Consider the following 23,280-nt stretch of genomic DNA (forward strand, 5'->3'; position numbering starts at 1 on the left):
TGTCCCAGCAAGTGCAACAAAACATAATACCGTATATTGAAGCAGGCAAGTGCTGCTTCTGACTTTCCACTTTTAATTGACCCGTGTAATCTTGTGGTGCTGACACATTGTAGCTTCATTTTATATCGGCTTTCAGGGCGAGAGCGGGGGGCAAGGGGGTGAGGGCGGGCACCACCATTGTGGGCACCACCAAAAATTATACAAACCTGCCGCCTATGACTGTCTCTGTTTAGGAAACATATGGTCTTGTGCCAAGCTTAGAGGAAGGAAAGTCAGAGTCTTGAAAGTGATGTTATATGTGTGCAGACAGCTACGTGGGTTAAGAAAGTGAGACAGGAATGGACTGCTGTCTGTGGACTAGCCAGAAGCTGTGTGATTAATACCTTCATGGTCAGGAATCTGTCTTTTGGGAATATGCTCTGGCTGTGATAGAGTTCAGTGCTGCTCCAATAAATTCTATCGTCTGTGTGAGTACTAAGATGAATCTCTCTTTGTTTACACAGATTCCCAGCAATAGTAGTAGCTTGGGTATGGCTGTCCTTGCTGATAGGAAGATCTTATCAAGAGGACCAATCAATAGCTAGTCAATGAGGTAGAGAAAGATCAAAATTCCCTTGCAGCAGAGGTGAGCGGCCACTGACACACCACAGACATCATCTCTGGGTCTGTAGCAAGGCTGAAGGGAAGTACCTTGTACTGACATTGATTCAGATTTACAGTTAATATGAGAAATTGCCTGTGTGCTGGGTGGACCCCTTATGAAGACAGGCATCTCTCATAGCAAGAGCTGTGAATCAATCTTCTTTGTTCACTGAGGGAATTATTGCTGATGCTTTACCATTCTGCAACACACTGCTTGGATGTAGACCAGGAGTGGGCAACCTACAACCTACCAGCCAATTTTATCCCCCTCTTGAGCTCCTGCTGGGGAGCAGGATCTGGGGCTTGCCGTCCCGCGCTCTAGCCAGTGAGCAGGGTTGGGAGGCGCTCCACGCAGCTCCCAGAATCAGTAGAATGTCCCCCTGCTGGCTCCTACATGTAGGGGCAACTAGGGGGCTCCGCACACTGCCCCCACCCCAAGTGCTGTCCCTGCAGCTCCCATTGGCTGAAAACTGTGGCCAATCAGAGCTGCAGGGGCAGCACCTGATCATGCCTCTGCGTAAGAGCTGGAGGGGGAACATGCCGCTACTTCTGGGAGCCACTTGAGATAAGTGCCGCCTGGAGCCTGCACCCCGACCCCGTCCCAGTCCCCAACCCCCTGCCTCAGCCCTGATTCCCCTTTCGCCCTCCGAACCCTCAATCCCAGCCTGGAGCAGCCTCCTGCACCCCAAACACCTGCCCCACCCCAGAGCCCTCACCCCCCTCCCACACCCCAAATCTCCCTCCTGCCCTCCAAACCCCTGGGTCCCAGCCTGGAGCACACCCCTAAACCCCAAACCCCTCATCCCCAGCCCTACCCCAGATGGAGCCATCACCCCTACTCCCACACTCCAACCCCCTCCTTCACCCTGAGCTCATTTCTGGCCCCACTCTGAAACCCACACCCCCAGCCAGAGCCCTCACCCCCTCTTGCACCCCAACTCCAATTTCGTGAGCATTCATGGCCTGCTATACAATTTCTATACCCAGATGTGGCCCTCAGGCCAAAAAGTTTGCCCACTCCTGATGTAGACTGAGTTGTCAGATCTAGGATGGGTCTCTATACTCGCTTTGATTGAATACTGTCATTTTTCTTGGCATTGAGGAAGTATGGGTTCTATGGCTCCCAGACAGAGAAGTGAGGTTATTTCCCTGAATGAGCATTTCCTAGCAAGAGTGGTCCCTGATGGGGGACAGGAACTTTATCAGGAATCCTATATGACCAATGTCAAGGACCCATCTGTCATATATGTCCCTCCACTTGTTGCAGAAATGGATTAGATGGCCCCCAAATTGAGTACTGGCAGATGAACTTGGCAGTAGACTTGGTTTGCAGCTTTCAGCAATACCGTCTGTATTGTTTCCTTGCAGACGCTTGGGTTTGGAACGCAGAAGCAGAGGAGCAGTCTGTCTAGTTCTCTGAAACCTTTCATGCTTCCTGGGAGGTTCGCAGATTCTGTGGTAGAAGAAAGGGAAGGAAGCAGGTCTTTGCCTGTATGGTTGTGGTCTATCAAACTTTCTCTTGGTTGCTGCTATATAAATCATGATTGAATGGAAAGGTACCCAAGAATCCTTTAGACAGTGCAGGGATTCATCCATTTTCACACTAAAGAGATTGTTCCCTTCAAAGGGGGCAATTGCCCAGGGGCCTGAACAATTTAAAAGGGCCCGAGTCCTGCGTCGCCGCCTCTGTCACAGAAGCGGTGGTGGGAGCCTCAGGCCCTTTTAAATCACCCAGGGAGGCCACAGAGCTCCTAGGCATAGGCAGTGAGTGGGTGCTGAGGCACCCACCACCAAGCCCCTCCTCCCACCCCCAGCAGCAGGCCCCACCGATCAGTTCTTCTCCATCCTCCACAGTGCCTCCTGCCTGCTGCCGTCAGGTGTTTGGTGGCGTGCTGGAGGTGCTGGGGGGAGGAGGAGGAGCGGGGAGTGGGAAAAGGTGGGGCGGGCCTGGGCAAAACATGACCAAGATGCCAGAAGTGGAAGGGGCGGAACCAGCGCCTTCCAGCCACTGAGATGCTGCTCTGCAGCCCTGCATGGCTGCCACCTGAGAGAGCCTGGCTGGGAGGTGACATCCACTCCCTGTCCGGGCTCGGGTGCCAGGGTCCCCAGAAGTTGAACCAGGCAGGGAGCAAAAGCCGCCTCTTCTCCAGCCAAGCTCTCTCAGGTAGCTGCTGGGCAGTGCTGCAGAGCAGCAACCGGGAGGGGCCAGAGTTAAAAGCGGCTCCTCCTACTACCTGCCTGGCACCTGCCCACCAGGGAGAACAGCAGAATGTGCCGGGGGGAGGTGGGAGAGGAGGCACAGTGGGAGGACAAAGCGCTCCCTCCTCCCCCACAGGTAACGTGGGGTGGGGAGAGTGTGGTAGCTCTGGGCTGGGCACAGAGGGGGGACGACACATGACCTGGCCTTTAGATTGTGAACCCCCACTATGGAGAGGCACCAGTTGTATATGGGGCTGTCATAAACAGATAGCTAAGGGTTAATGTCTCTTTCACCTGAAGCACCTGACCAGAGGACCAATCAGGAAACCGGATTTTTTCAACTTGGGGTGGAGGGAATTGAGTGTCTTTGTCTTTGTTTTCTGGCTGCCTGCTTGCTCTGAGCTTTGGAGAAGTAGTTCTACTTTCTAGTCTTCTGTTTCTAAGTGTAAGGACAAAGAGATCAGATAGTAAGTTCTATGGTTTCTTTTCTTTGGTATTTGCATAAATATAAGTGCTGAAGGGCTTTGATTTGTATTCTTTTGGAATAAGGCTGTTTATTCAATATTCTTTTAAGCAATTGACCCTGTGTTGTATCATTTAATACAGAGAGAACATTTGTACTTATTTTTCTTTCTTTTTATATAAAGCTTTCTTTTAAGACCTGTTGGAGTTTTTCTTTACTTCAGGGAAATTGAGTCTGTACTCACCAGGGAATTGGTGGGAGGAAAAAATCAAGGGGAGATTTGTGTGTTGGATTGCTAGCCTGACCTTGCATTCCCTCTGGGGGAATAGGAAAGTACTTTTTGTTTCCAGGATTGGGAACAGAAAGGGAGATTCACTCTGTTTGGGTTCACAGAGCTTGTGTCTGTGTATCTCTCCAGGAGCACCTGGAGGGGGGAAGGGAAAAAGGATTATTTCCCTTTGTTGTGAGACTCAAGGGATTTGGGTCTTGGGGTCCCCAGGGAAGGTTTTTCAGGGGGACCAGAGTGCCCCAAAACACTCTAATTTTTTGGGTGGTGGCAGCAGGTACCATGTCCAAGCTGGTAACTAAGCTTGGAGGTTTTCATGCTAACCCCCATATTTTGGACGCTAAGGTCCAAATCTGGGACTAAGGTTATTACATGGTGGCAGCGGTGGGATATAGACAGAATCCAGAAGCCAGTAGGAATATTATATTTTTCTTTTCTCTGCTAAGGGCTTTTTAGCAGAGAGAAGCAGTTGGTTTTAAAAGGGAACCAGAGAGAAATTTTTTTTTCTGCTCTCTCTGGCAGTTTGTGGCTTGCATGTTAAGCAGAAGTCGTTAAGGACTATTAACAGTCTTTTGTCACACAATAGCACTCCCATTAGGAGTCAAGTACCAGCACTTATAGGCATGCAAATAAAGTGGTTTTTCTGGTTTCCCTTCATTGAACATTAGCTAGAGAGAGAAAAGAAAAATTAGCTAAAGGCACTGTTGCTAGGCAGACTTCAGGAGGCAACAGAGAACCTGCAGTTCAGAAGATAAACACCGGAGGGCACCCCAACCCAAGAAAACAGGAACCATGACTTCTAAGGCAAAAATTGAGGCCAAAGAACAAATCAAAGAAGCTGAACACAGGCGAGAGATGGAAAAACACAAACAGCAACTGGAAATAAAACAAAAAGAGAACAGGCAGCCCAAGAGGCAGCACACAAAAGAAAACTAGAAGAAGAAGAAATAGCCTACCGAAGGAAACAAGCAGAAGAAGAGTTGGCCCACCACCGAGAAATGGAAAAACACCAAAAACAAATGAAAAAACACCAAAAAGAAATGGAAAAACAACAAAAAGAAATGGAAAAACAACAAAAAGAGAATGAAGAGAAGGAAAAACAGAGAAAACATGAACTGGAGTTGGTAAAAGCTGGGCTGCATGTGCCAGCCAACCCTAACAACCCGGCGCCAAATATTGCTCCACAGCACAGGAAATTTCCCACCTACAAGGCAGGTGATGACACCGAGGCCTTCTTGGAAAATTTTGAAAGAGCCTGTCTTGGGTACAGCATTCCCGAAGACCAGTACATGGTAGAATTGAGGTCACAGCTCAGTGGACCTTTAGCAAAGGTGGCAGCTGAAATGCCTAAGCACCAAATAAATGACTATAAACTTTTTCTAACCAAGGCCAGATACAGGATGGGGATAACCCCAGATCATGCCCGTCGGCGTTTCAGAAACCAAAAGTGGAAACCAGAGAAGTCATGTCCCAAACACGCCTACTACATTGCAAAAAACTATAAGGCCTGGCTAACAGGAAACAACATTCAAACCTTGGAAGAACTGAACCTCCTCATACAAATAAAGCAGTTCTTGAATGGTGTTCCTGAAGACATCACACGGTACATACAAAATAAAAACCCCAAAAATATCGCTGAGGCGGGGAAGATTGAAGCCAAATGGATGAAACTGGCAAAAAGCAAGAAAGCTACTGTCAAGGGGAACGATTACCCCAGGGGGCACACAGACCATAAACCCTACAACCGAGGACAGCCAAAGACCCCACATACCACCCAAGTAAAGCCACAGATACCCTACCCTTCAACCTCACCAGTCTCCAGTAACTCACCTCGGCCCAGTGACCCATCAGATGGAAGATGCTTTAAGTGTAATGAACTGGGACATATCAAGGCCAAGTGTCCCAAGAACACCATGCGAGTGCAATTCATTACACCACCCTCACACCAAAGATCCCCAGGCCCGGATGCCTCTCAAATACCCTTGGAGCGAAGGGAAAATTTGAGAGTGGGCGAAAAGAAGGTTACTGCGTGAAGAGACACGGGGGCACAAGTGTCAGCTATCCACCAATCCTTCGTTGACCCCAAATTCATCAACCCAAAGGCCAAAGTTACAATTTACCCCTTCATGTCACAAGCTGTAGACTTGCCTACAGCTCAACTGCCTGTCCAGTACAAAGGCTGGTCAGGAATGTGGACTTTTGCAGTCTATGACAATTATCCTATCCCCATGCTACTGGGGGAAGACTTGGCCAACCAGGTGAGGCGGGCCAAGAGAGTGGGAATGGTTACACGTAGCCAAACCAGGCAAGCTTCCAGACCCATTCCTGTTCCTGAACCGTCCACATAGGCCCCGTCTGTGTTACCAGAGACCCAGACAGAGGTAGAGGACCCGGATTCCATGCCTACCACTGAAACAGCCACAGCATCTCCAGTCCCAGGCCCGGAACTGGAACAGCAACCAGCACCAGCAAGTGCAACCCCATCTTCAAACTCAACGCCAGAGGGCGCCAGCGAGCCAGAACTGGCAGAAGCACAAGACAGCCATACCCAAAAGGCTCAGCCAGAGCCTGAAATACCCTCAGGTGCACCAGCGGAAAGCGGTACACCAGCAACGGAAACAACCCCATCACCTACATCGCTTCCAGAGGGACCAAGCCCAAGTCCACAGTCGGAGGAAGAACTGGTGACCCCAGCCTCAAGGGAACAGTTCCAGGCTGAGCAGGAAGCGGATGACAGCCTTCAGAAAGCTTGGGCAGCGGCATGGAGCACCCCACCGCCTCTCAGCTCTTCTAATCGATCCCGGTTTGTTATAGACCAAGGACTTTTATACAAGGAAATTCTTTCTGGTGGACACCGGGAAGAATGGCAGCCGCAAAAACAGTTGGTGGTTCCAACTAAGTACCGGGAGAAGCTCTTAAGCTTAGCCCATGATCATCCCAGTGGCCATGCTGGGGTGAACAGAACCAAGGACCGGTTGGGGAAGTCCTTCCACTGGGAGGGGATGGGCAAGGACGTTGCCAAGTGAGGGGCACCCTCAGGGGAGTGGGTGGAACAGCAATGGGAAGAGGTGGGGTGGGGGTGGGGCATTGGGGGAAGGGACCTAGGTTGGAGCAAGGAGTGAAGCACCCCCCGGGGAAATCTGGAAGTCGGGCCTATGCTCCTAGTCATGTGCGGAGAGGTACCAGTGGCAGCGAAGATAGCCTGGCAGACACGTGGAAGCCCTGGCCATGCCGGAAGAGCGTGCCCAGCAGCGCACCTGGCACCTCACTGGGCACTAGTTGGGGCCCATTGACTGTTCTGCCCGGAATTGCTGTCGGCAGGCCTAACTATACTATGGACTTGACCTCTCTTGGGAACCCAGAGGACTGCAGTGGCCACTGAATAGGAGGCTATATCAGCTGCATCAAGTGCCGTCTGCAGTGATGATCTTGCCATCAGCTTTCCTTCTTTGATGGGCACTTCAAATTGTCCTCTAAATTCTCGTGGGATTTTATCTGAGAATTCTGTGAATTTACTGTAGTTCACAAAATTGTATTTGGCCATTAGTGCCTTACAATTTTCTATTCTGAACTGCAGGCTGGTGGAAAAAGACTTTTCAATTGAAAAAAAAGTCCAAACATGTAGCCTCTTAATCAGAAGTGGTAGATCTTGTCTAGTCTCTGCTTCTCTCCGGTGTTGCCTGGACCACCAGTGCATTTGGAGTTGGGTGAGTACATAAAAATTTTAGCCGCTTGGCAAAATATTATTTCTCCATTCTCTTGTAGGTAGGAGCAAATATGGCCGGCAGGTGCCAGACCACCCCTGGTGGTTCCATGATGGCCTCATTAATAGGCAAGGCTACTTTGCTGGGTCCCAAATTCTGTAACATGTCTAAGAGTTCAGTGGAGAAGAGGGGGACTTCCTGCACTTCATCTAATGTGATTTGGAGCTTTTCTGCCACCCTTTTTAGTAATTCCTGTAATCATCAGGCAGAGAAGGTGAGGCACATGTAATTGCCTCATCTGGGTATGACAACGAGCACCCTGACAGATCAGTGGTTCAAGAACTTCCTCCGGTTCCTCCTCCTGTTGTCTCGTGAGGAGGTTTTACTTCCTATGCAAGGAGAGGCATTTTGCAAGCGCTTTCTGGAGCACATCAATTTGATTCAACAGATGTATGCCAGTAGGGCCAGTGGAAAGAGTCAAATGGCGGTGGGGTACCAATGTTCCAGTGGAGCATAAACTGCTTGCTGAGATCTCGATGGACCCCATGAGACTCTGGACACCCTTTCCGGACTGAGGGTTGGCACATCGGTGGGGAAGGTGACATTCCTTCACCAATGTCCGAGTCCTCAGATGAAAAGGTGGGATTGTGTTCCACTGTTGGTGCCGATAGTACCGGATTGCTTAGTATCTCTGCTAAGAGAAGATATTGGAGGGTGAGTTTCTGCACAGACCGACAGTACCTTCGGTTTTGTGAGACCTTGACTTGTAGAAGGTCTAGGGGAAGGACACTCCTGGATAGAATTTCTCTAGAGACGATAGCGCCCAAAAGGATGGGCGACTCAGGATACTGCATGACAAGGATGTCTTGTTAAGTGATGTATTTATCCTCTAATGAAGGGGGGGAGGGGGTTCCTCTCTGGCTACACTGTCACAAACAGCTTAGAAATAGGTCTTGGTGCTGAGGACGCCTTAGTAAAACATCCTGGTACTGTAGGATCCAGAAGCAGACAATGCTTTTTTCCTTCAGCTGTGTCTTGGATGGTATCAGTTTCGCAGCAGACTTGCTTTTTGGAGCTGAGATTTTGGTACCAGGCACTGAAAATAGCTGTTGTGACACTGCGAAGCAAAGTCCCAGTAGATTTATAAGAGGATTCAGACAGATGTAATTTTATCCCTCCTCTTGTGAGCAAATTTTCCCCATGTTTTTATTTGGAGGGGTGGGGGAGGAGGAGGAGTTACTCCAGTGTGTGTGTGGGGGGGGGGTCTTTCAGGCCCAGATCAGATTGAAGTCTAACTGCTTTGTCAACGAGGAACCTCCATAATCAGTACTTATGAGCCTCATGGGCTCTTGAGGGAAAAGACTGGCAAATTGACCCCTTGACAGGAACGCTGCAGAGGAAGCAGCTGTGGTCCCTGCTGACCAGGAAGGATTGGTGAAAAGAGGCACAATTTTTAAAGCCTGGGTTCTGGGGCATAATCATCTTGAAGAGTATGGATGTGGGGGAGAATACCCCTAAATCTAACTATGATAAGTAACTATTAAAACTAACTAAGCAAACTGACTTAATAATTTACATATAAATCCAAGAAGTAAGCAAGTGCTGAACACAGGAGTCTGTGCTGCCACTTATGCTCTTAGTCTGAACTGCGCAGGCATGGATCAATGGACTCTTCTAGCAAAAATCTTCCTGGGTCAGATGCATGAAGCAAATGCACACTCCCAATGGAATACAGATAGGGACCCTCACTCAAAGAACTCCGCATCACCATCATCAAGGCTCTGCACAACTCTGACCATCCACATGACATCTCTAGTTTTTATTCTTCATCACACCTTACAGTATCGCCAAGCCAAAAGTTCAAAAGAAGTCAGGCCAGCAAGAATCAGGATTTTAAGAATAAGATTTTTTTAAAATAATATTTTGGGGGTTTTTATTTATCTTCTGGTTTCTGAGCCTTTAGCGTACATTCATTTTTTGTTTTCAAGTTTTTCTCTGCAACCATAAGGGCTAGAAACTTTATTAAATATCAGCTGAGATTTTCATGTAATCACTTAATTCCAGCAGCTGAGGCTGTAAGAACAGTACCAAACAACATGAAACTGGTAATAAAAATCACAAGAGTTGGCAACATTCACCTTACACTTTGCTAATGCAGCTCATGTTCCTACTCCCACAAGTGGCCCTGAAGCTTTTTTCATGCTACCCCTATGCCACAAACATCCTCCAGGATAAATGATTCTCTACAAAGTTAAGTTTATACAGAATGGGCCTCAATTAGCTTTAGTGTCCTCTGACATTTGGATAATCAAGGTGGTTCTACTTTATTGTATTTTTTTGTTTTTACGTGTCATTTTGTGAAGTTATGTATTACTGATGCTGTTGAATCTGATACTGTAATTTAATCCCTTACTGGCTAGTCATACATTGTTATATTTTATTACTATTGATGGATGATTTAAGAATAAGCAGCAGAGGAAAAAGTGACATACTGGGGAGGTCTGCAACAGCAAGAAATAATCTGAAAAACACATTTCCACAATGTTTGAATATGTGCAAGACATCTTAGCAGTGAATGGGAATAGACTAAATATATCATGTATGAGTTGCATGTTAAGGTTCATTGATGTACAGAGCTGTCAAGCTTTAACAATGAGGATGTGATATTTTGGATAATTATTTAGATAGAGTATGCAATGTAACAAAGAAAGCTTAAATGTTTCATAACAGCCTTTGATAATGTAATGATACTCCTGTATGAAACACAATATGCCATTGGAGAGTTTAATGTATTACGTGTTACATACAAAGTCTTCCAGGCATGGACCATCTCTAACTATATATTTGCACAGTGGGGACACAATCCAGATTGGGTCTGTTCATACTATCAGAACACAAATAATAAATATGAACTATTTTGAGCAAAAACAGAAAAATATTTAATGAGCATCTGTGAAAGATTTCACATCAGAAATCAAATTGTCTACAATAGGGGCTACTGATGTTCTCATGCACAGAAACTGAGTGTCCAGTTGCAAAATTGTCCTATGGATAAGCCTCTCTATTTCAAAGGCAGTAATTTCTCAGAGTTAGTAAAGAAAAGTTAACTATTGTTCGAGTCTCCTGAGGTATGTCAGTATACACATTATTGTCCAAAGATTTATCTACTGATGGCAGTGGTCTGGTTTTAATTTAGAAGTCTTTTTGTACTTTCCCTCACCCCTATCATTCAATTACCCATACAGTGATATTCTGTATTACGTGTTAATCAGGATGCATGCAGAAAAGGGACAATCCTTCATCTTCACTATTTCAGGGAAGAACGGAAGAAAATATTTTCTCGTCTAGAAGACTATCTACAAAAAAACCAACAATAAACAAAATAAATAAAAGCGCAACTAACAGAACACAATTCTCCAGTACTCAATTCAGACTTCCAGACTACCCACACTACAGTTCATCCAGGTTCACTTATTTATCTTTGGATAAAATGGTAGATTGACAGACATATGGCTGCACCTGAGTGACTATAAAACTGAGCTTGTGAGATTTCTCCCCAGCAGTGCGCTCACAAGTATTACAGAACTCTATCCTTCAACAGATAAAATTACCATAGGACTCTGTCTCATTTATATATAGGGGTGGAATATCATCCAGAATTATGAGCTTTTCTTGAAATACTGTAATTTATGGGTAACAAAAAGATAATTTAAGAGACTCTTGTACAAGTGTATGTAAATAGCACAAAATACCCAGAATCATAGTTTCTGGGATTTCAGCAATTAATTCAGATACTTTAAGTCAAAACCTTTTGGGAGGATTCAGATTACAAATCAACTTTTGCACCCTTTCTCTAACATACAGCACTTACAGCTATTCAATCTACTACTTATCAAACCTCACAAGTTAATTTTTATGGTCTCTAGGTGCACACCAGTACTTTTAAAAGTGAAGGATGGTTTTGTTTTAAGGCACTGGATTGAAATTCAGGAGATCTGGTTTCAGTTTCAGGCTGTTAACAGTCTTTCTGAATAATCTTGGGCAAGCCACTACGTTTCAGTTCTCCATTGATAACAATGGGATTATAATACTTTCTCACATTAATGGAGTTATCCTCACAACACCCAGTAATGTTTGCAAGACACTCAGACACTATCAGGATGGGCATCATGCAAGGACATAGATAGATAGTAATATAAATATCAGCTGCTTGACAACATGATGCCCAGAATCTGTAGCTAGCATATTAAATATTCAAGTGTCAATGAGGGTCATCTCTTAATTTGGGCATGCAAATATGACTTTGTAACACCAATATTTCAAACTCCATTAGAGTTATCCATTCAGTTCAATTAAAGATAATTTAATCCATTAATACAGCATTTGTATTTTTGCCTTTGTTGCATGGACTCTGTTTTAATTCTTCTGGTTTAATATGTTAAAGTGATATTCACTATATTTGCTTTTTTAGTAATCAGTCAAATAAACATTACTGCGAGTTATTTACATATTACAATGTTTCTAAATGTTGACAAGCTCCATTTCTGAAAACTTCCACAATGTATTTTGCTTTCATAAGCACCTCTCTGTACAAAGAGGCACCACATTGTTATCTCTGAAATAAAAAAAGCCAACAAAAATAGCAAAAGGAAAAGAATTTCTTGCTGCGGCTTTCTTTTTTTACTGACTGTTTCTCCATGTTTAACCTAGACTTCCGCACACAGAAGGATCATTTGCTTTTAATAATATGCACCACTTGTTTTGGAATTGGAATGCTCTGTTTAGCTATTCTATCAAAACACACATCTGCTACTATTCTTGCTTTTAAAATGCTTGATAAACAAGTACGTGGAAGAGATTTATCTTTATACCTGGCACTTTACCAGTAACAAATTAATCTCTCAGACTGAATAGCATTATAATGACAAAAAATGTTTCTTAAAACAACAAACACCACACACAACCCTCCAGTAAGGATATTGCTCATACAAAACCCCCAGAAATAACTCTCCAAAACACCACAATTGTAGCTGTAAACTACATTTGGTTAAGTGGTTGTTCAGGGAGTCAGGGAAAAACCCACAGGCAGCTCTCTTTTGGCAAAAAGGATAGTCTGTACACAATATTTCAGCTGTCAAAAATTAGAGTTTAAACATGAAATAAGTGCAAGATACTACAATAAATGGGGAGCCAGACCAAAAACTAATAGGTAAAGTGAAGATAAAATATATGAGACTTAAAAAAAAATCTTGGGTGCTACTATTCACACACACGGGCTGAAATGAAAAGGAAAATATATACCTAAAATGATGACATGATTGTTTAGACAGGCTGCCTTAAAGAAAATTCTGCTTGACAACTAGAGAAGACAATGGATTTATACAGTGTACAATTTTAATTAAGACTTAACTAGCCCTGTCTGTGGCCAAAAGCAGTAAAAATAATACAGCCCATATCTGTTAGCACAACTGTACCATGTTGCTAGCAGTGGGTGAGACCTAGGATGATGGTACCGAGACAGGGATGGATCACTTGAGGATTAACTGCTCTGTTCATTCCCTCTGGGGCACCTGGCATTGGCCATTGTCGGAAGGCAGGATACTGGACTAGACGGACCTTTGGTCTAACCCAGTACAGAAGCTCCCTGACTTACGCAAGCATTCCGTTACCAAATGCCTTGCGTAAGTTGAATTTTGCATCAGTCGGGAACGTATCTCCGACAATTACACACACACACTCAAACTTATGGAACTTTTTCCATAAATCTGGATTTCGGTAAATCGGATTTGTGTAACCCAGGGAGCATCTGTGTGCCCATTCTTATGTAATACATTTGTATTTCTTTAGTAACTGTCTCCACAGCCCCAATATCTTGTAATTGCTTCCACTCAGTTACTGTACTAGTAAAATTCCGTTCAGATTCAGCTTGTGTATTGGTATGTGCTTTGCTTGTTCTCCTCTTGACCTAATCCTGACCCATACACATTTCTGTATTCACTTTATGCTCTGAAATGCTGTCACACAAGTGCTAAGCACAGGGCTTTGCTGATACCTGAGCAGCTGCCAATAACATCAGATCCATGACACGGATCCCATGGGAAGTTTGTCCAGAAAGAGATCCACTTCAATAGATTTTATCTGTCATTGAGTGCCTACAGCACAGCTTCTTTACTCACATATATATCAGCTGCAGAAGCTAAGGACTGTATACTGCAGCTCTTATCCAGTGCTTATACAGGCAAAGCTCTCATTAACCTCAATGGTAGATTTGTTAGAGTAAGGACTGCGATGTTTGTCCCCAAGTGTCAGTTTCACCTCCTCAATTGTACTGGGGAAAAAGGCACAATAGAGCTGAGAAAACAGTCAGTTCAAGGACTGGAATAAAATACATTTACTTTTGTTTGCCGAACATTCACACATGGAACACATTAATTATTTTTATCTATTACTGTCACTAATTTGCACTAACTGCACAGAATTTTTTCTTTACATTTCATCCATAGATACTACTTGGGCTCCATTTTACATGGGAAAGATAAATAAAAGTTTACTCCAGAACATAATTTTTTTCTGTAATTACACCTTCCTGAAAACTTGAAGCAACCGGAGAGAAAATCTAGGAATTCTAGGGACTAGAGTTGAAGGGTTAATTTTTACTGTTAAAGTAGTAGGATCTACTTCTTGGTTTTGGCTGAAACTGTGCTCAGAGGATCCAAAGATGGTGAAGACGAGTTGGCTGGCTGTATGTCATCTTTATACCTTGTGATCCTGGGGCCAACAAGGGGATGGTTCAGTCCCCAAGAGCAATTTAGAGCAGCATTAAGGCTGCTTTAAGTTATGATTAGCTGCAAAAGCACCCAACGGTCTGTTCTGACACCTGGGGATGGCTGGAATGCTGCATGGCTCTGTCCAAGTCCTTTACACTGAGGACTGAGAGGCAGGATAGCATAGGCTAGCTACACCAGCTGTGTGTCACTGGAGGATTCCTCTGTGTCCAGTAAATTCCTAGCTGGCCACTTAAGCCAACTTTAAAATCTGCTTTTTGCTCTTTCTGCCATCAGTATACTCCAAAGGAAGAATCACAACACCAGAGCAATAGCGTCTGAGTAGGTGCAGCAGTGAGCACAGCTCACTTTCTTTGCTTATGTTTTGGAAAGCTGCTGCTACTGACCCATCTTGAAGTACGACTGAGAGCTGCCCTCATCTACTGAAATCTATGAGCCACACACTGGGTATTTCTCATTCCAAAAACTTGCCCTTTTCTGAAAGTGCTATTTTCAATTCTTCACATGGGGAAAAAAAAATCAGTACTATTTCAAAATATTCTTATTTGGTTCCTAGCCATGTTGAATGCCAAAATATAAGAAGGTTTTCTGCACAATCTCTAAATTGATTGCAAATTAGGCCATGGTTACTTTTCACTATCTCTAATTAAAGACTACAGTTATTAGCCATTATTTACATCAGTCCTGGGCAGCTGATCATTGTTCATTAGTTAAAATGCACAAACACTTCTAATTTGTAAGGGGCTTTTTAAGTAGATGTATAAAACTAGAACCAACTTGATTCTAAAACTTATTTTAAATCTCCAAAATCCTCTTTTCATGTTTTTGTTTCATTTAGAGCACACTGTAATTCTCACTGATTAATATCACAGATGTTATAAAAACATCCCCATAGTAGCACCCAGTAGATTGATCACAGATGAATTAAACAAGTCAAAAATACAACTTCAGGATAAGTGAATTCCGGGATTGCATGTGACAGCCAAGGGCTTCTACAACTATGCGTTATGCACATTAAAAAAAAATGTGCATGCTGACAGGTATAGTAAAATAAGAAGCCCTGTTAAAAAATTTTTTATGCTGATGATATTTTAAAAGAATGGATTTAAGGACCAAATCCTATCTACCAATTTATGTACGTCATTCCCCTTGGAATCATCCATCTATCACTACATAATTTACAATTCCAAACAGCCTAATATTTAGCTTTAGATAAAAACACAGAAGCTGCCTGAATGAGAATCAAAGTGCATGTAGTTTCTTGCAAGTAGATGGCAGTAGTTAATGCTTCAAAGGAGGGTAAATAGCATACACACCTACCTAATCATGCAATGCTACAAAATCAATAGAATTTATGGGTCTAAGGGAACAATCTGGCCCTAAACAAATACTATGAAGTATCTGCATAATATCTAAATGTCAGCTTTGCTAATGTTTAGACAAACAGGAGTGAAAAGAAAAATAAGTGAGGGCTACAAATGTGCTGCTGCTGGGACAATCAAGATGTTTAGATCCCAACCTATGCCCTTCCAAAGGTCTTCAAAGAGGCAATTAGGCAAGTGCTTCAAAATGTAAGATAATTAGCACTTACGTAAGACTACACTCTATTGCCCTGCTGTACTGTTTTTTAAACACCCAGAACTGAGGCTGGTTGGACAAAATACCCAGAACTTTTATTAGTTGCACAAGCACTCAGTTCAAATCAGAGTACGTTCAGGCTGCTCAAAACATCTAGTTCACATTGGGCAGCCCAAAGACTAAGCATGACGACATCAACAGGACACGGATTTGATTTTATGAGTACCACAGATATTAGTGAAGCACGGGACACACTTCAGACTACACTATTTGCCATCAGAAGTTTGAAACTTTATCTGCCAGCTGGAAGAGGAGTGAAATAAAGAAAAAAAAAAGGATAGACACCACACTGTACTAAGTAAATATACTAAAGATAGTAAGGCACTGGGAAGCTCTGAAAGCAATTGCAGATTAGCCCGCAACCTTTAAGACAAGAGAACTAAGGTAAATTTTTCAGACTGTACTACAAAATTGTCTGGCATGGATAAACCTGAACTGTTGCTACTGTGCATTATGGCACATGTCCCCCAGCCCTTTTCTTGTGTAATGCAAAACTCCTGAAATAAGAGGAATAAAATGCTAAATTTGGCATGCAGATCAGAAAAAAAAGTTTTCAAGGTTCAAAAAAACCTTATCGTAATCTAGATTACAGTCCTTTCCTTATTGGCCTGGAAAGTCATTTCTGAGTGCTAAATCAAACATGAAAAATATGGGTCTGGAATAAGCATTGCTTTTACTCTTTCAAGCACAGAGTACTTTACACTGGAGACCAGCTCTAAAGCAATTCTTTAGACCAGAGGTTCTCAAACTGTGGGCCATGGACCACCACTGGTCTGCAAGCTCCATTCAAGCAGTCCGCAGACAGTTCCCTCTAAGGTGTGCACCTTGACAGCCGCACATGAGAGAACGAAGGGCCACCCACCTAATTAGTGGAGCCGCGCAGGTGTGGCTCCACTAATTAGGTGCCTGGACCCTGGAGAAGATGCACATGTAAGGTGCGGTGGTGGCCTTGGGAGGAATGGGGGTAACTGGGAGGATACAGCGGGGTGAGAAGCAGGGCCGTGGAACCATTTAGGCGGACTAGACGGTTGCCTAGGGCACCGAGATTTGGGGGCGCCAAAAGGTGCCCCCAATTTTTTTTTTAATGGTTGAGCAGCCGCTGCTGCTGGGACAGAGAGGGAGTCTGAGCTGCCGGCGGCAGTTGGCAGCCCAGGGTGTCCCCCGGGTCAGGGCCCCACCGCGGCAGCCCGCAGCCCACGGGGTCCCCCCGGTCAGGGCGCCGTTGCCGGCAGCCCTGGGCTTCCTCTGGGTCAGAGCGCCAGCAGGGCCGCCCAGAGAGGGGGGCAAGAGGGGCAATTTGCCCCAGGCCCCACAGGGGCCCCCACGAGAGTTTTTCGAGGTCCCTGGAGCAGGGTCCTTCACTCGCTCCGGGAGCCCTGGAAAACTCTCGCAGGGCCCTGGCCCCTGGAGCTTCTTCTGCTCCCAGTCCTCGCTGGCGGAGGGTCCTTCCGCTCTGGGGCGGAAGGACCCCCCGCTGGTGAATTATCGCCGAAGTGGGACCCACTGCCGACATGCAGCCCGGTGTTCGGTGGTAATTCGGCGGCGGGGGGCCCTTCCACTCTGGGACCAGTCGCCAAAGTGCTCTGGAGACCCGCGGCAGGGGCCCTCCACCACAGAATTACCGCTGAAGACCCGGCTGCGCTTCGGCGGCAATTCGGTGGGGGGGGGGCCCCCGTGGCGGGTCTCCGGGGCACTTCGGCGGCAGGTCCCAGAGCGGAAGGACCCCCACCACCGAATTACCGCCAAAGCAGGGGCCCCCCACTGCCGAAGACCCCAGGCCCCCAGAATCCTCTGGGCCGCCCTGGCGCGCCGCTGGCAACCCAGGGAGATCCCCTGGGTCAGCACGCCGCTGCCGGCAGCCGCCAGCCCAGGGGTTCCACTGCGCAGTCCTGCTTGGAGAGGATGCGGAGCAGAGGTGAGCTGGGGTGGGGAGGTCCCGCAGGGCTCCTCAGGCCAGGGGATGGGAAGCTGCCACGGCGGCGGGCGGCACACTTCGGGGGGGGGACGGGGAGCTGCTGCAGGGCTGGGGGAGGGGGGTGCAAGGTGGAAGTTTCGCCTAGGGCGCGAAACTTCCTTGCACCGGCCCTGGTGAGAAGAGGGGGTGGGAGCAATTTGGGACATGCAGGGAGAGACAGCCCTCCTTCCCAGCCCCATCTCAGGAAGCTGCTGCAGTTGGAGGAGAGAGGAAGAGAGAGACACACACCCTCCTTCCCAGCCCGGGGTTTTCACAGGCAGGGGAGGGAGGGCACAAACATCGCATTAGAAAGGTAAGACTAGTGATATTAAAATTTGAGTCGTGTGCTTTTATTTGCAGAACAAAAACACTTTTTTTTCTTTTTTAATATAGTGCTTTTATCCAAAGTGCTTTACAATAGTTAGCTAACAGTACAAACAACGTTTGGAAAGATCATTAAGTGGTCCACCGAGACCCTCAGCAGGAAACTACAATTTTTCAAGACAAAAAACAGTATTTAGTTTTATTTTTTTAACCAAACACTTATAAGTGGAGAGTTTACTTAAGTTTATTTTATTATCTCTGCTACGACTATAATAATCTACCTTCATAACTACTCATGCAGGAAACCCATAAGGATACTTGTGTTCTTCAGGTGCAATTAGATAAAAAATATAGTTTAGGGTTTGGGAGAGGGAGTGTGATGTTTAAAAAGGAATTTTTGTTGTATTTTGAGAGATTAAGGATAAAATTTTCAAAAGCATCTAAGTTATTTAGAACCAGATTTTTACAGGCTTTTGGGTCAGAGATGCAGATAGGTGCCTAGTGAAATTTTCAAAAGCCCCTAAGTACCTAACTGCCACTGAAATGAATTCACCTGGCAAAGCTTCATATTAAAACATATCCACGGCCAAAGCCAATCTACTATTTATAAAATGCCAGTATATCATGTGATTTCTCCCCACCCCTTTCCTTTTTTTATTACCTCTGTTGCAAGCAAAAAGAGAAAAATGAGAAATAACTTGGGAAAGGAAATCTTTTAAAAATGTTCATCTTGTCATTGCATATCATTTGCACAGTACATAACTATGTAAAGATTTACATTACCAGGATATAAACACATCACCATATTACACTATGCCTAGGAAAATAAAATTAACACGGTAAAATTAATAGCATGGCAGGATTACTCCTTCCTTTCTAAGAAAACTCACCGTATTTATTTATAAAGCAGCAAAAACAATGTCATTATAATGGTCTTATTATGGGTCTTTTCGGGAAAGTTTCAGAGCTAAGGTAACATCAAATTAGGTTTCAGAGAACCACATACATTAATGGCTAGCTTGTACCTGGATGCATAGAAAGCCTGTCACCACTTTTCCTCTTGCAGAGGCCAGGCATAATCTTTGTCCTTGCATTCTTGAAATGCTCAGAAAGCCGTGCCCACAACTCAATAGGTGATAAAGAGCACAGCAGTGCTGCACAGTTCATCGGCCAGAGAAGTTGGACCGGCATGCTACACTTAACTGATTCCGTACAGAAGTGTACTTGACACCTCCACCACATGCATTCCTGGAAACATTATGCTTGCACAATGGTTCTGGCAGTTGCTGCCAGCATGCAGGCCATTTTCACATCCCTCATCAATGAAGGCAGTAATTTGGGGGCTGGCTTACAGATTTTTTGTGCATCTATAATTACATTGAGTTAGAAATGACACAGTTAAAGAGGTAAAATTGCCTAGTGTGGACACAGTTAATCCAGAATTAAGGGTGCATCCGTCAGTTTGGTTTAGTCCCATATATGTAGAGTCACAATCTAATGCTAAAATACAATAATATTATTTATATCTCGTGTATTCCATATTATAATTTACTAGTTGATAAAACACACCTAATTTTAAATTTTTTTAATGTTATAATCTACCAGTTTGCCACCTACCACTCTTCTACTATCTGACACTAGCAGCAAATACTGAGGCTTGGTCTACAGTAATGCGTTAGGCCAATGTAAGGCAGCTTACCTTGACCTAATTATGTTAGCGTACATACTACAGCCTTGCTCCTGCCTATATAAGTTCCCTACTACACTGACATCATAACTCCACCTCCACGAGAGGCATAGGGCTTATATTGGTGTCGTCAGGGTGACACAGTGCCCCTGCGGACACTGCGTTACTTACATCTATTGGCTGTCATTGTCAATTTCACAGCTCTAAAGAAAGCTGTCTCCTGGTTCCTCAGCCAGGCTGCCAACCAGGCTCCGGGCTCAGGCTGCCACCCAGGTTCCCCACAGGGAGCCATGCTCCACTCCAGGATCCTGGCTCCCTACTCTGACCGGGCTGTTGCCTAGGCTCTCAGTTCCCTTCCAGGAACAGGGCATCTGCACTGGGCTTCTCAGCACCCCCCACCAGGGAGGGGACAGCTGCACTGGGCTTCTCCACTCCCCACTGGGAACGGGGCAGCCACCCGGGCTTTCAGCTCCCTGTTCCCAACTGAGAGCATAGCTGCACCTGTGGGGAAACTCAGTGCCTGGACTCCGGTCAGCTGCAGTGTTCGGAGCCAAGCCCAACTCCCAGTGAGGAGCAGGGAGCTAAGAAGCCTGGTGCAGCTGCCCTGATCCCAGTGGGGGGCTGCATGTGCCTGTCACTCTTAAGTCAGTGGAAGCGCTCCTGATGAGGATGCATACTGAAGAAAGGCAGTATGGATATGACCATGCAGTGGCTGTAAGCCAACCTAAATGTAGGTCAACTTAAGTTTACAGTGAAGACACTTAGTCTCATTTAAAAATCAAGAAATATTAATGTTTATCTTGATAAACATTTCCTTTTAAGAGTACACTGTCCTCAGCATAAGCCAGTGCTGCATTCTTAATATTTACTCTCAGGGGTTTTTTTTTTGTTTTTTTGTTTTGTTTTTTAAACACAAACCCCAATTTCACTGAGTTCATGTATTCTGCGTTTGTTTTTTTAAGGTTTTAGAAGTACTATAGCTGTTGAAATACTTGCCATTAAAAAAGGAAACTAAGAGGAAGAGATTTAGTGTGAAGGGTTAGAAACAATAGCTTAGCCCTGTTAGGCTGTTGCATTTGTGAGCAAATATTTCATAAGAACAATGACAACTGTAACAAATTGATGACACTTCCTAAAGTGACCAAGTGATAATATTGTTCCAGAATAGAGGACCGCTGAGCATTCTGTTGTATGTATTAACATGACAAACTGCATCATGTTGGCACCAGGAAGGAACAGGTCTGAAATCCCGTTCCCACTGACTTCAATGAACCCATTTTACCCAAGTTAAACGTATTTTTGTGCAAGCTACCTATAAAAGCCTGAGAGAGGACAATGCTTTCTAAAAAAAGGGGGGCAAGAGGGCCAAACTGAGCTTTCAGCTACACCAATGTAAAACTCAGGGGAGTTACTCCACATTTACTAGAGAGGAACAGAGTACAATTTGGCCCAAATATACAATAGGAAAGCAACTGGTAAGGTTGGAAGGAGCTCACCTTGCGTGGGGGTGGTCCATGGTCATCCAAGTAAGTGGAATTTCCTGGGGGGGAAAGAAACAAAAATAAAAATTATGCAATGTAATTTCAAACCCACAAAAATAACTTAGTGCTATCTTATGAGAATTAGCCTCTCTCTCAATTTTTCTGTTTTGCCACTGGAACCAAGTCAAACAAAAATTCTCTCGCTACATTTTTCTTTTTTTTAAACCTGGGGTGATTCGGCTCATCCACATTTTTGACAGCCAGTTACATAAATGTTAGCGTTTTAGTACAAAACTAAGTGGTCCAGATGTCTGAAATGGGACAATGATGACACCTTTAATTATTCACACTATTAAAAATACAGTCTACATGTATAAGGACAGAGTTGTAAATTATAATTCACAAATCTCAGTAGACAATTTAATTTTAAAAACAAAAATATAACATTCTGGGATTGACTCCTAGATATTGGTCAGATTAAGTTGACGAACATAGTGTGATACCCAGACTAGACTTTCTGCATTTTCCTATACTGGATTCCCTCCCACTGACCTGTGATTTATTTTCTGTCTCAGAAGATTCAGAAAGTATGAATAAACAACACTATTATATCTGCCATCCCAACTTGCTCTCCTTCCTTCGGCCAAAGAAAAAGTCTGTGATTCTCAAGTGCTTTCCTGTAGGTTAGTCCAATATAAAACACTCACAACTTCAGGATTTTTTCTATATATCAGACAGAACCTTTCCGAATATACCCATCAGAGGGCAAAAGGCTCTCAGCAGTTCTGGCAGTCTCCATCAGACCGATGGCTGCATTCAAACATCTTGTCATCTGAGTCATCTCCAAGCCCAAGACAATAAGAAAATCCCTTTGTCCCTATACCAATAGACTAGGTGGTATGAGGATAAAATTCATTAATGTTTATGATGCACTAAGATACCACAACAATGGGGTCCACACAAGTACCGCGAGAGAAAAAGTTCCTTATAAATGAGATCCACTGATAAGTCAGTCTCTGGATCCCTGGATTGTTCAGTGCTGCAGCGGCAACACACAATGTCTTTGGGAGGAAGAAGTGCCTCATGCAGCTCGCAATGAAATGTCTGGAGTCAAAAAAAACTATAATCTAAGGTTCAACATCATGTAAAACCTACTCCAAATCCAAAGATTTTTTTTTTCACAATTTCCTTCGTCTGGCATGAGAGTCCACAGATGCAGAAGCCCCAACATTTTTTATTACAATGAATTGGCTCTAAACAACAGACATTTTTCAATTCAAGTCTCCCTCATATGTCCTTAATGCAAAATCAAAAGCTCATCTTCTTACTATTCTAATATAATAGTACCTTCTCCTTGTGGGACTAATTAATCGCCAATTGTTATTTTCTGGTTCAGAATGCTCCACTCTCACGCCACATCTAATATTGCATTCCACTGCTAAGATTCTGATTACCTGAAAAGTAATTCAATTCACAGATAATTGAAAGGAGTCCTATATGGTCCTTTGATAAAATGGTTCTTCTATAGGCAAAGCCTCTGATAAAACATGTTCGATGGGGAAGATCAGCAGTTCAGACAAAAAAAAATATTACTATATAGAGTTTGTCAAAGCCAAGACATTATGCTAATGCCATTCTTTCCAGCACTAGCCATAGGCTATGTTTCCCTATGATCCAACTGTCTGTACACGTCAGTTTTCCTTAACAATGAAGAGTTTGTATGGAGTAGCTAAATGTATCCAGCAACCCACCCCGTAATGAATGAAGCCAAGAGAATGACGTTATTGATGCAAAAATGGCTTTTAATATTTTTCTTGAAAATAAGAGTAAGTTGTCTTTCTTGTTCTGTGTTAAGCACAGACCTTTATTAGGCAATACAGAAAATTTTGAAATAAACACATTAAAATTTGTACATATCATCTGAAAAGTAGCAACTCACTAAAAAGTATGATTTGTAATGGGTCTTTTTGAAAATATTACATCTTATTGAAAAAAAGGTATGTTTAAGCCTGTTTATGCACATTCACACTCATACACACCACTGTAGTTATTCTAGGCATTTGAGTTTACCAAAATTAAAAGAACATTAATTACAGTTTTAGCAAACAGCTGTCATG

General features: G+C 44.2%; 1 protein-coding gene across 1 annotated transcript in view; it reads right to left on the reverse strand.

Annotated features, from left to right (window-relative positions):
* Positions 1 to 23,280, reverse strand: part of UST (uronyl 2-sulfotransferase) — a 308,265-nt gene that overhangs the window by 172,223 nt on the left and 112,762 nt on the right. The window contains exon 2 of the mRNA XM_050949786.1: positions 21,179 to 21,222. Within this exon, the coding sequence (XP_050805743.1) occupies positions 21,179 to 21,222 (44 nt within the window). The remainder of the gene's footprint in view (positions 1 to 21,178; positions 21,223 to 23,280) is intronic.

This window comes from Gopherus flavomarginatus, chromosome 4 (genome assembly GCF_025201925.1).
Source record: "Gopherus flavomarginatus isolate rGopFla2 chromosome 4, rGopFla2.mat.asm, whole genome shotgun sequence".
In the NCBI taxonomy this organism is placed as follows: Eukaryota; Metazoa; Chordata; order Testudines; family Testudinidae; genus Gopherus; species Gopherus flavomarginatus.